The 13,545-nt window shown below is 36.4% G+C and overlaps 1 protein-coding gene and 1 pseudogene across 4 annotated transcripts; both read right to left on the reverse strand.

Annotated features, from left to right (window-relative positions):
* Positions 1 to 169: 169 nt before the first annotated feature.
* Positions 170 to 3,944, reverse strand: LOC103322027 (uncharacterized; annotated as a pseudogene). Its single transcript, XR_016122793.1, has 2 exons — positions 3,787 to 3,944; positions 170 to 1,419 (listed from the first exon to the last, which is right to left on the reverse strand). The product of XR_016122793.1 is annotated as an uncharacterized LOC103322027 (transcript).
* Positions 3,945 to 4,682: 738 nt separating this feature from the next.
* On the reverse strand, positions 4,683 to 8,704 carry LOC103322026 (uncharacterized). Of its 3 annotated transcripts, none has more exons than XM_089043053.1 (2): positions 8,181 to 8,645; positions 4,683 to 5,906 (listed from the first exon to the last, which is right to left on the reverse strand). In XM_089043053.1, exon 2 carries the CDS (start codon positions 5,833 to 5,835, stop codon positions 4,858 to 4,860), a length of 978 nt encoding a protein of 325 aa, XP_088899179.1. In that variant the 5' UTR covers positions 5,836 to 5,906; positions 8,181 to 8,645; the 3' UTR covers positions 4,683 to 4,857. The 3 variants fall into 3 exon arrangements, 2 of the variants coding, with proteins under 2 accessions (XP_088899179.1, XP_088899178.1); XM_089043052.1 differs by lacking the exon at positions 8,181 to 8,645 and adding an exon at positions 6,310 to 7,261; XR_016122792.1 differs by lacking the exon at positions 4,683 to 5,906 and adding an exon at positions 7,300 to 7,491 and having other exon boundaries at positions 8,181 to 8,704.
* Positions 8,705 to 13,545: the final 4,841 nt, after the last annotated feature.

Raw genomic sequence — 13,545 nt, forward strand, 5'->3', positions numbered from 1 at the left:
GTATGTGCCTTACTACATCTATTTTTCTATTATTGAAAATGGATGTGTGAAGTGCATTTTCTGAGACTATTTTTAAAGCTTCAACCGTCGTCGTCTATTTGTCAATTCAGAAATAAGCATTTAATGGTCATTAAACCCTTGCAATGCTCATGTGGCTAGGAGCCACATGTAATCAATTCTTCACAATTTTCTATTCATGATAAAAACAGTCCAAGTGCTCAACGGATTCAATTGAAAAGATAAAGCAAATATTTCTTTGCACAACAGATTCTTTCGCCTGCTTTTGACTAAGATGAACCAATTTTGCATGAATCTGAAGAAGGACACGAAGTGAATCCACAACCTTACAAAATACTTAACATTCATATCATCAGGGAAGAAGCAGAATCTTTCCAATGTGCTTGCTACTTTCCATGAGCCGGTGAGCCTCTGCTGCTTCAGATAATGGAAAATACCTGTAGACCACAGGTTTCACCTTGCCAGCCACAATTGCAGGCCACACATTGTTTTCCACCTCCCTAACAATCGCTGCTTTGTTTTCTGGACTTCTGTATCGCAAGCCGGCAGCTTGGATGGTAAGGCGCTTCGAAAGCACAACGCGAAGATCTATTTCTGTAACAGCACCACCCATCGTCCCAATAACAAAAAGCCTCCCATCAAAACTTAAGCTGTCAAGGTTCCGCCCAAAGTACTCTGCCCCTATGATATCCAAGATAACATTAACACCTTTGCCACCCGTTTCTTCCTTTACCCGAGCAACAAAATCCTCCGTCTTGTAATTGATGCATACATCAGCTCCAAGATTCTTGCAAAAAGCTAACTTTTCCTTACTTCCTGCTGTGACAAACACCTTTGCTCCCCAGTATTTAGCTATCTGAATTGCAAATGTACCAATTCCACTGGAGCCCCCATGAACCAAAAATGTTTCGCCAGCAGATAGCCTACTCATCATAAACACAGTCGACCAAACAGTGCATGAAACCTCGGGAAAACTAGCAGCATCCTGCAAAGAAACACCAGGTGGAGCAAGAAGGACTTGTCCAGCTGGAACTGCCACCTTCTCAGCATACCCTCCTCCGCTAAGAAGAGCACACACCTTGTCACCGACTTGCCAGCGGGAGACTTGCTTCCCAACGGCCTCAATGGTTCCAGAACATTCGAGACCCAGGTATGGGCTGGAACCTGGGGGTGGTGGGTACATGCCCTTCCTCTGAAGAATATCGGCTCGATTCAGAGCAGTGGCCTCAACTTTTATTAGGATCTCATTGTCTTTGAGTTCTGGGTCTTCAACTTCATGTAGTTGGAGGACCTCTGGTCCACCTGGAGTGGTTATCACTACAGCCTTCATTGATGTTGCACCCTTTCTTTTTCTCTCTCTTGGACTTGATCTTCCACTGGAGGCCACTCCACAAACGATTCCTAAGTAAACAGGACAGAATACAAGTGTGATGAAAGAATTTAATAATACAAATCCAAAACCTCATCTATAACTCTTGATAAATTAGAATAGACCATGAGTTTTTTGTCTAGGAATATAAAAGTTTTGAAAGGCCATTGTAATTTGTAATATATGCAATATGGACCAGTTATTTCTATAATTCGGAAAGAGAACAAAAATAGAGAGAAAATGCACCTCAACATTCTGAAAGGAAGTAGTCTAATGAATAGAGAGAGCCCAAACAACACTAAAAGCCACTGAAAAACCATAACTACAGAACTCAACCAAAAGAATGGGGCAGCTTGGGTTTGATTTGGTGGTTTCAGTGAGGATTGAGGTGTGGGGATGTACTCAAAAAGATTACAGGCTTTTAACTGGAAACATAAAATAATAAAAGAAGACCTTTGCACTTGCGTTTCAAACGCCAACGGCGCGTGAGTTTCAAATTTTTTTTACCATTGGTGCGTGAGTTTCAAACGCCAACAGTAAAAAATTTGACTTCCGCTTCGCGTCGGTGTGACATCACCACTGGCAGAATCCAACGGGCATGTGCCACGTGTCGCAGGACTCTCCGATCAGTTTCTTTCCAGAAATCTGACGGTCCTCCTTTTGGCTTAAAAAATTGCATAAAAAATCGATAAAATTCTGAAATTTTTTATTAAAAAATTCTGTATTTTTTCCCTATAAATACCTAACCATTTTATTTACTCTCCACTCACATTATTCACTTTCCACACCAATTCTCTATGCAAACTCTTCTCCTTCCAATATTTTTTACTCTCCACTCACATTTTTCTACTACTTTCCATTTGTATTAAAAAAAAAAAAACAAATGGCATCTTCTGTCGAAGCCGGAGGCTCGTGGACAACTCAGGAAGATATTGCGTGGTCAATCTTGGGTGAACGTTAGTCATGACCCTATCGCATGCTTTTGAATGAAGTATGTGTCGTAATTACAAATATTATGCATGATTTTTTGGAACAAATGTGGCTGCATTCTATATATCTCTCGAAACTTAGAAACAGGATATAACGAATTTGGGATAAAGTAATCATCCAAGAGATTCTTACCGAGAATCCTGCGTCTGTTCACATTCGGGCACGGCGACGGCGGTGTTGCCTTGATTGATTAAGCATACACACCGCTCTGCAAGCATTTGTTCCTCTTCTTCATCGGCGTCCGATCTTCTTCAAGACGTCTCACGCGGTTTCTTCCCTTTCTTTCTGTTGCCTCTCCAATACCCTACTCAAGTTTGACATTGAAAGTAGAATGTGTTTTGTAAAATCTGAGAAATGAATGAATAGATAAGAGATTATTTGAGATGTATGAGTTGATAGTGTAGTTTTACAGAGGGATTCAAAATATAGAGATGACACGTGGCACCATTTTAGAGCGTGAAAATCTTATCTGAAATATGATATTATAATTTTTTAAATATCTGAAAATCTTATCGACATGGAACACGTGGCACAATTTTAGAGGGTAAAAATCTTATCTTAAATCTGATATTATAATTTTTTTAATGAATATCCAAAAATTTACGGAATAAGACATGTGGCAACCTAGATTCTCATCCGAAAATCTTTTCGAAAAATAATGGATACGTGACAACCAAAAATCTTATCCAAAATTTAATTACAAAAGATTGTCAAAATTAATGGTTTAAAGTATAAAAAAATAGGAAATAAAGTAAAATGAATAGTATTTGCCTTAGACTTAGCACAATCATGGTGACACTATTCACGTGAATAGTGGCAGCCCTTGCTTTGCTCTTATAAGCGCTTTATAGGTTTCTCAACTTTCTAATGTGAAACTTTTTACTTTCACATTTTCACACCAATCTTCCTCCAAACCACTATTTCCTAAACAAAACTTTATTTCTCACTCCTCTTTATGTCCTATATTAGACTTGTAAATTTAAATTTCAGCTCAAACTCTGAGTTCCTGATTACCAAACCCTTTATAATATAATCTATGACTTCAATAAAAACGAAAACTTGGGAGAAGGGATGTGTTGGTTTCGAACTAAGCAACTAAGATGAAGTAACACTTAAACTAGAAATGAGGACTTTATTATGAGAAAAGGGGTAAGCAGCTGCCCACTGTTTAAAAAATTAATTTTGCTTTTTCAACAGAAACCTTAAAAAAAATTATAGTTCGACCAATTTTTCTTCAAACTCCACTGAAAATTGAAACTGACACTGATATATATCTGTATAAATAACATATATACCCAAAATTAAATAGAAAAGAAAATTTTATTCTCACTTTGAGATTATAACTAAGAAATGAGACTATAAACATGAAGAAAAAAAAAAGGAAAACTAAGATGTCAAAGAAGAAATACCTTTTGGCCCTTTGGAAGCAATTCAAGGCTGGATTCTGGAAGATTGAGTTGAAACTGCCAAACTGGGAAATAAGTGGGAATTTGAGGCTGTCACAGAAAGAACAAACAACTGATTCAACTGAAGAAGAAGGCAACAACACATGTGAAGAACCTAACAAGGGAGGTTCACGGGTAAGCTAAGCGAAGCCTGCGTAATGGGCTGGGCTGCTGGTTGGGAAGTCTAGGCAAGCAAGGCCTGAAATTGATTGATGGGCTAGTAGGGTTTCTGGTAGGCAGCTGGGCTTTGAAGAAGCCCACCCCAATTTGCGTAGAACTCACATCATTTGTAAGGAACTTGAATGAGGGTTATTGTTCTTTCTTTTGGTTGTCTAAGTTAGTGGTAGGGATGCTATTAAAATTCAATTCGATAGATATCTGGAATGGTAACATAGTTGACCCTACTTGTGAGTTATATAAGATAATTTAGAAGGCTGATATACCAACAAAGTGCAAGCTCTTTTTTGGCTATCGATCTAAGTGAAAATCAATGCTTGTGATGTTTTCCAATGTCTCTCCCCATTAGTCCTAAGCATAATACACTAGCCCTAACGTCAGATCTGTTGCTTTCTTGACAATTTGACTTCGTCTTTGTTCTCGTGAATCTGAAATTGGGTACTTGCAGCTGAAGCAAAAAGTGAAAATGCTTTCTCTGAAACAGATGGTTCTCAGGGATGGTTCTCAGGAAGTTCCTGAAGTCAAGGAGACCGGTGAAGCACCTGCATCTGAAAGCAATGGGATTATTCGGAACCAAAGCAAGAGACAGTGCAGGCTGAGAATGACAGTGAAAGTAGTCAAATTACTTTCAGTTATAACTTATGACCAACTATGGGCCAAATCGGACAATCCAGTAACCGGCATTGATTTTAAAAGAAGACAGGTTGGTCTTCTGTGAATCTTTTGAGTAAGATGAAAGTAAGGACATGAAGTCAACTCACAAACTTACAAACCGAATTATAGAGTACAACATAACATATGCATATTAACTCTGAACCATGTTGTTCACTGGAGTTCAAATAATTAACATTCATATCATCAAGGAAGAAGTAGAATCTTTCCAATGTGCTTGCTACTTTCCATGAGCAGGTGAGCCTCTGCTGCTTCAGATAATGGAAAATACTTGTAGACCACAGGTTTCACCTTGCCAGCCACAATTGCAGGCCACACATTGTTTTCCACCTCCCTAACAATCGCTGCTTTGTTTTCTGGACTTCTGTATCGCAAGCCGGCAGCTTGGATGGTAAGGCGCTTCGAAAGCACAACGCGAAGATCTATTTCTGTAACAGCACCACCCATCGTCCCAATAACAAAAAGCCTCCCATCAAAACTTAAGCTGTCAAGGTTCCGCCGAAAGTACTCTGCCCCTATGATATCCAAGATAACATTAACACCCTTGCCACCCGTTTCTTCCTTTACCCGCGCAACAAAATCCTCTGTCTTGTAATTGATGCATACATCAGCTCCAAGATTCTTACAAAAAGCTAACTTTTCCTTACTTCCTGCTGTGACAAACACCTTTGCTCCCCAGTATTTAGCTATCTGAATTGCAAATGTACCAATTCCACTGGAGCCCCCATGAACCAAAAATGTTTCGCCAGCAGATAGCCTACTCATCATAAACACAGTCGACCAAACTGTGCATGAAACCTCGGGAAAACTAGCAGCATCCTGCAAAGAAACACCGGGTGGAGCAAGAAGGACTTGTCCAGCTGGAACAGCCACCTTCTCAGCATACCCTCCTCCGCTAAGAAGAGCACACACCTTGTCACCGACTTGCCAGCGGGAGACTTGCTTCCCAACGGCCTCAATGGTTCCAGAACATTCGAGACCCAGGTATGGGCTTGAACCTGGGGGTGGTGGGTACATGCCCTTCCTCTGAAGAATATCGGCTCGATTCAGAGCAGTGGCCTCAACTTTTATTAGGACCTCATTGTCTTTGAGTTCTGGGTCTTCAACTTCTTGTAGTTGGAGGACCTCTGGTCCACCTGGAGTGGTTATCACTACAGCCTTCATTGATGCTGCACTCTTTCTTTTTCTCTCTCTTGGATTTGATCTTCCACTGGAGGGCACTCCACAAACGATTCCTAAGTAAACAGGACAGAATACAAGTGTGATGAAAGAATTTAATAATACAAATCCAAAACCTCATCTATAACTCTTGATAAATTAGAATAGACCATGAGTTTTTTGTCTAGGAATATAAAAGTTTTGAAAGGCCATTGTAATTTGTAAATGCCCCTCAATATTCTGAAAGGAAGTAGTCTAATAAATAAAGAGAGCCCATGACAAACCATAACTACATAACTCAACGAAAAGAATGAGGCAGCTTGGGATTGATTTGGTGGTGGTTTCAGTGAGGATTGAGGTGTGGGTATGTACTCAAAAAGATTACAGGCTTTTAGCTGAAAACATAAAATAATAAAAAAGACCATTGCATTTGCATTATCCAATACAGTTCTCTAAATTTATAGGACTAAATAATCCTACCCACTTCAAACAATCCTCCCATATTCCTCCATGTTGCATCAGCAACCTCCTGGCTTCTCAAACTGCAAGACATACTAAGAACTGCAAGCCAAACCATTGAAAAAGCTAGTTCCTAGTTCTTGAAAAAAAAAAAAAATCCATAATTACTAAAAGGTCCTCTAATAATTACTGATCATTAGAGCACTTCCAACCATTTGTCTTACCATGGCTAAAGGGGGCTGGGCTGAAAATAACACCCACATCAAGCAAAAATATGAAAAAATTTCGAAAAAAATACCCAAAAATTAATGAATTTTTTTCTATAAATACCAACCAATACTCTTCACTTTTAACACTAAATCCTCACACATTTTCTCCTCCTTCAACTATTATTCACTTTCTACTCAACATTTTATTCACTTTCAAATTTTATTTTTATTTATCATCTTATGGCTTCTTCTATCGAAACTAGAGGGGCATTTTGTTGTGCGAGTGTTGGGTCCAAATTAGTTATTGTCCCGTCACGGGCAATGAGATGAAATTTTGTCGTATGTGGAGAAAAATTCATACCTAATTTTGTGAAAGATCGGGTTCGACTTGTACGGAAATGGCATTGTCTAGCAGGTAGAAAATTTTCAATAAAGAGTTGGGGAAAAGCGAGGGACAACCATATTAGTGGGGAAAATCTTAGCAATGAGGTAACTTATTTGTAATTTTTATTTTATTAATTTTAATGTCCTTTTTTTTTTAAAATGTTTCTTGCATTTTCAATATTTTGTTAATATTTCTTGCATTTCCAATAATTCTTTTAAATGTTTCTAGCATTTCCAATATTTTGTTAATATGTCTTGCATTTTCAATATTTTGTTAATATTTCTTGCATTTCCAATATTTTTTTAAATGTTTCTTGCATTTCCAATATTTTCTTGCATTTTCTATATCGTCTTCGAAAATCAACATCAGACTACAGAGAAGTTGGGATAAAATAATCTTCCGAAGATTCTTACCCCGAATGCCTATGTTTGTCCACATTCGGGCCACGGCCTTCTTGTGAACCACGGCGGCTCTGGTTTTCTTCAACAAGCAAAGCCACTGCTATGGCAAGTTGATCATCTAGTTCTCTCTGTGCCCTTTTGCTTGCAGCTCATCTATGCTTTCTTTCTCTAATTTCTCGCTCTTGCCTCTCCAAAACCTCTTGCATGTCTGCCATTGAGAATGGAGAATGAAATCTAAAATCTGAGAAATGGAAATGTAGAGAAGATCTAGTTAGCCTTTGGTTTTATAGAAAAATTTAGGCAAATAGAGATGACATGTGAATTTTAGAGGGTGAAAATCTTATCTGAAATTTGAATTTTGAAATGTATCAAATTTGAAACCGAAAATCTTATCCGATATGAATAGTATTGACACGTAGGAACCCAAAAATCTTATCAGAAAATATTATCCAAATTAATTGTTTAAGTAAACAAAGTTGTGAAACAAAAAAAATTTTGAATAGTATTTGCCATGGCAAAGGGCAAGTGCTGAATACACACATTGCTTTTTGAAAGAACAGCCACTATTCACATGAATAGTAGCTGCCCTAGCCCCCTTGCCATGGCAAGGGGCAAACTGCTGGGAGTACTCTTATGAGACAAGGGAGTGTTGGAAACCTTAAATTTTTTAGTAGTTCGACCAATTTTGCTTGCTGAAATCTTGATACTTCATTGAAAATTGAATATAAATATAATCGATATATTGAAACTGATATACCTCTCTCTCTCTCTCTCTCTATATATATATATATATATATATATATATATAAAGGCAACAAAAAGAAAAAGCTTATTCTCGCTTTGAGAGTATAAACGAAGACTAAGAAATGGAAAACTATGATGCTAAAGAAGAAATACCTTTTTGGCTCTTTGGAGGCAACGCAAGGATGAAAGATTGAGCTGAAACTGCCAAGCTGGGAAGGTAGGTGGATGGGAATGTGTGAGACTGTCACTGTGAAAGAACAAACAACTGATTCAGCTGAAGACAGCAACGACAGGTGAACCCAACAAGGGAGGTTCACGGGTGAGCTAAGCCTGGGTAATGGGCTGCCAAGCAAAGCCTGGGTTTGAATTGAAGGCAACGCAAGGATGAACGATTGAGCTGAAACTGCCAAGCTGGGAAGGTAGGTCGATGGGAATGTGTGAGTCTGTCACTGTGAAAGAACAGACAACTGATTTAGCCGAAGAAGGCAACGACAGGTGAACCCAACAAGGTGAGTTAAGCCAGGGTAATGGGCTGCCAACCAAAGCCTGGGTTTGAATTGAAGGGCTAGTGGGTTTTTTGATGGGCAGTTGGGCTTTGTAGAAGCCCACAAATAGCCACCCCCCACACAAAATTTCATGGATATATTAGTACTTCATATTTACGAAATATCGACTTATTGCAATGTAAACGCATAGAAAATCAAGAATCAGATTAATTCAAACATTCATTTGTTATTATAGGCAAGGAAAAGTCAAGAATCAAGATAACTCCAATACCCATTTCAGGATTAGTTAAAAACGAATCCAATCACCATTATATTCTCACTAAACGTACTTCCTAGCATGGCGAATAACATCACTTGTTCGGGATATTCCATTTTCACTTTCTCAATGCCGACATCTATAATTGGTTCGCGTGTATCGTGAAGCTAACTTTGTGTCAAATTCGTCGGCTAATCTAGAGCACAATATCACATAGCAATGCTTTTTGGCGAGATAATTAGTGTACCAAACAAGTTTTTTGATGTTCTTAGTCCTGGTTTTTTCAACAGAGGACCAGTCTTTACTCACTAATTCTTTTTGCGTTCTACGGCGTCGTTTTATGCCTTTCATAAATGATTAAACCATATTTATTCGTGACAAGAAACCATCACTTCGTTTAAAGTGGCCTTTAATCAGGGCCCCTCCATGTTTAAATATGCCTAGTAAAGCTTATGGGCCCCCAAGTTCCAGGAATCCTAAACATCACAAACACAAAGCATCTCGATCACAAAAAATTAATCAAACACTTATCCAAAACACCTAATACTTTTAACATGATTATGTATATTTATACCGTAGGATGATCAAAACTTTTGTTGGACCTTACTGATTGATTGGTTGTCCCTTTCTGCTTCTGCTGCTTGTGCTTACCCTTTCTTTCTTTTTTATGTCGACATTCTTTTTCTTTTTTGCTCAACATATAATTTGCAATATTAAAGGTTCATTGTACATCTTTTAATCACATCAACGTCTAATTTTATACTAAAAGGAATTTGTCTCATAATAAAAGGAATTTTTTCTTTCCGCACAATCTGACGTGTTAAATTTTCATATTCTAATTAAAATTAATGATCATGTTTAATATATGAGATATCAATATAACTCATCCACGTCTTATAATGTAAGTGGGAAATCTTAACATTGTTATTCACTCGTATTATAACACGTAAACGAGTTATACTACATATCCGTATATTAGGTATTACAGAATAAGAAATCATTATTACATCAAATGAAAGCAACTTGCCATAAATTATGGTTAAATTTTTGTGTTGGGTGGCTACAATACAATGACAGGCTTCACATGAAGTACATTGAAGCTTCACATGCAAGAAGAAGAAAAATACACCCACTTAGGATAGGCTCATAAGTGACCCGTGGGAATATATGCCCCTCTATCCCTAAACCAGGACTGCTTCTTCTAGATTGGGACGGTTTGGTCCTTTTCCTGTGTATAATGGCACCACCACCTTCTTCATTTCATGCGCTGCTTGCCATTTAGCCAATTCTCCATAACTCCATAGTCCATGGTGCCACCACATATTATTAAGACAAAGAATCTTTTCTTTTTTTCTTTTTTTTTTTTCTTTTGTGATTAGTTTCTTTTTTTGGATTCTTTGTTGTGATGTGATCTTAGGCACTAGACCTAAGAAAAAGTGTGCATTATAGGAAGATAAAATGCCTTCTTTTTTGTTGTTGGTGGCGGTGTTTGGTTGGTTGGGTTTTTTGTTCCTTTTTTTCCTCTTTGAATAAAGGAAATTATCCATCCAATTTCTAATTTGTTATGATGTGAGCTTTAGGCACTAGACCTAAGAAAAAGTGATAATGAATGACCAAAATATAAGTTTGTTAGTTTAAATAAGTTTCTGAATCAAAACATTCAAAATGGAAAAATAATATCGTTATATAATCAGTCACGGATGTATATAGACTTTAATAATTTACTTGTACTCGTTCATATACACGTAACTATAATATGTCGATAAACAAAACATCTATAAACGTAGACTCATGTCAATCAAGATCTCACAATTATATAAAATCCTTGATATGTTATGGATTGGTAAAACATTCCCATCATACAAACCCATGTGTGGAAACAAATGACAACACCAAATCACTTGAATAATATTATACAATCAAAACAAAGCAATGAAATATTCCAACTTGAATGTCAAACTTTTCCACACCATTCAACATGATTGCATTAGGAACTATATTGAAAGAATTGCATCATTAATGTGGAATCCCTCGCGCCTAAGAAGACCGTCTGAAAATTCAAACCCAAAATTTCACTTCGGATTTTGGAAAGAATTGCATCATTCGATATTGAATAATAATTTAATTTTTATGATTATTTTAATGTCACACGTAAGCTAAAGGCATAAATAAAATAAAATGCAGAGTGCAGATAATAGAAGAAACGACGTACGGCTTCAAAGCTTTCGGCCTATCTATATTCTAATGCTGGTCTGGTCCATCTCTTTTTGGTCCATGCGTGCGTCACTCTCACACTTTGTCATTAATTTGTGAAATTAATTTAGCTAGAAGTTGGGTTGATGAGTATGTAGGGGCACGTATGTATTGTATTGTGCGTATGTACCTAGGCTATGTACATACATTCATATGATATATTCATATAGATTACTTAATCATGTGATAGGTATAGGTATAACATTTATGTTTCGTTTTACAATCACTTAATTACATGAGCAATACGTGATAAGTAGATATGAAAGATCAATCATTTCATCACGTGAACAATACGTGATGAGCATATGTGAGTAAAAGAGTATATATTGCCGCCACACTCTAGAATATTCTAGTTATATATCTAATTGGGTAAATTTGTTTCATTATCATCGAGAAATTCTCCATCATTTTCTCTCACTTTTATGGTTTTCTCATTTTACTTGTTTAGGATGAATTGACACGAGCCAAGCAGTGTACTCTATGATTATGAGTGCTCAAGATGGAATGGAAGAACTAGAAGTGTGGTTGAAACTTTTCCATGGGAAGGAAAATGTGTTACATGGGAGTATTGAAAAAACCAAAAAGGATAGAACTTTTATAAAATCTTCCAAGTCAATGTCAAAAAAAGAAGGTGGAGCCTTTTGCCAGTGTTCATATACAAAACAAGGTTTGGAGGGTTCTCCAATTCTCATTCTCTAAAATTGCTCAACACAGTCCACTCAAAATGTCTTTGTCCTATCTTCTAACCTAATTTGCCATCAATTATATATATAGTCTCTTTCAATTGAGAGACACCTTTTAGGGTCCCATATAAAAAAAATTTCAACGATTCAAATCATTTTTTAAGTCTTACATTCATAAATCATCCTTGCAAAAAATTAGACAAATTGGAAACCGTTTCGATATCCAATTGTGTTCTACAAAATCAATGAACACAGTGTTTGAAAATCTAAAATTTTAATAATTGATTGAATGGTCAAATGATATCAGATTCAAGTGATTTTTTATAGAGATGATCTTTGAATGATTATCTACAAAATAAACCGTTTGGATTAGTAAAATACAATATGGATTGGACCTACAAGAATGTCCCTCAAATAAACTAATTTGAGAGATCCCTCAACTGAAGCTCCATATATATATATATATATATAAGTGGTTCTAAATATAATGATTTTCCAAATCCAAATCTTATGTGGAGTCAAATTGAGCATATTTCTCTGTTATCATGGTCCACCAAGAAGCATCTCACCACAAAAGAACATTAGAAAGGACTGGTAATTGTCTCATGCATATTAAGTGATGTATAAGTGACGCATTTTGGCCATTGATTTGTGTCGGTGGCTTCTTTGGCTTTTACCATGGATGGATGCATGAAGCACTTCGTCGGTGGGCATCCAAGGCAAAGGAGAAAATTTTGGACAACGATCTCACCTTCTTCACTAAATAATTAAATATATCATGTCCCCATTAAGCAATATTTTAATCAAATTTATATAAATACACTATAGAAATGGATCTAACTTGTTTCTTATTAAAATCTGCCATAGTGCACGATGAATGTACTCGTACTGTTATGCATACTTCAATGGAGATCAAGCTCGCAACTTATTCTAATTCTAATTCTTTTCCTCACATCTTATTCACCTCTTAAAAAAAAAGGATAATGTTCTCTTCCCGGAAGATTCTGATATTTCACCTCCTTAGTATTACTTGCATAAAAAGAAAGTTTTTGTTATTACATTGAAAATCCATACCACACACGTTCAAGGTTGTTGTGATGTCTTCGTCGGACTATCTAGTATTTTCGTACATGTGTGTGTATGCAAGGACGGACTTATGCCTATGCTAGAGTGGGCTCCGGCCTAGGGGAAGATTTCTAAAATATTAAATATAGTTTAAATTTAATAAGTTTATTTCTACTCCGATAAATATTTAGCCCACTGCACCAAATAAATATAGCCCACACATGCATTGTTTTTCTTTTTTTATTGCTAATATAATAAACTAATGATAGCACAATCTAAGTAAAGTAAATAATAGCTTAGCCTTCTATTTAAAATAAGCCCGCTTCTCCTGAAGCATATAGGAAATAATAAATATCAATTCGAACCTATATAAATTTGATTAGAAGCCATATTTGAACCTTGAGAGCCTAGAGGAAATAGCTCTCCTCCTCTAAAAAATTGTACAAACCTATCTTCAGTGGGTTCTTCAATCTTGTTAAGTTTTTCTCTTTTTATATATATATTCAATTTCCAATTTTAATTGTTGTTGTTAAGTTTTTATGATTTAGGGTTTGGGTGAAAACTTTTGGAGATTGTTGATATATGTTTTATTTTTGCAACTTGAATTATTAATTAGTACATATGATTTTTGGTGTCTAGTATTTCTTGTTAGGATATCATGTCACATGATGATAATAGACTAGTAAAGAGAGGAAAAACTATTTATTCATTCTTCAAAAAAAGTGGATTTTATTTATATTTTGTACTTCTTTGTG

This window comes from Prunus mume, linkage group LG8 (genome assembly GCF_029339155.1).
Source record: "Prunus mume cultivar Tortuosa linkage group LG8, ASM2933915v1, whole genome shotgun sequence".
NCBI lineage: Eukaryota > Viridiplantae > Streptophyta > Magnoliopsida > Rosales > Rosaceae > Prunus > Prunus mume.

What these genes read in the sequence shown, in the direction of transcription:
- LOC103322026 (XM_089043052.1), bottom strand. Translation starts at nt 6,406, where the DNA reads ATGGTTTGGCTTGCAGTTCTTAGTATGTCTTGCAGTTTGAGAAGCCAG. An exon ending in GGGAGGATTGTTTGAAGTGG is followed by an intron (nt 5,907 to 6,309) that starts GTAGGATTATTT and finishes CTGTTTACTTAG; the next exon opens with GAATCGTTTGTGGAGTGCCC.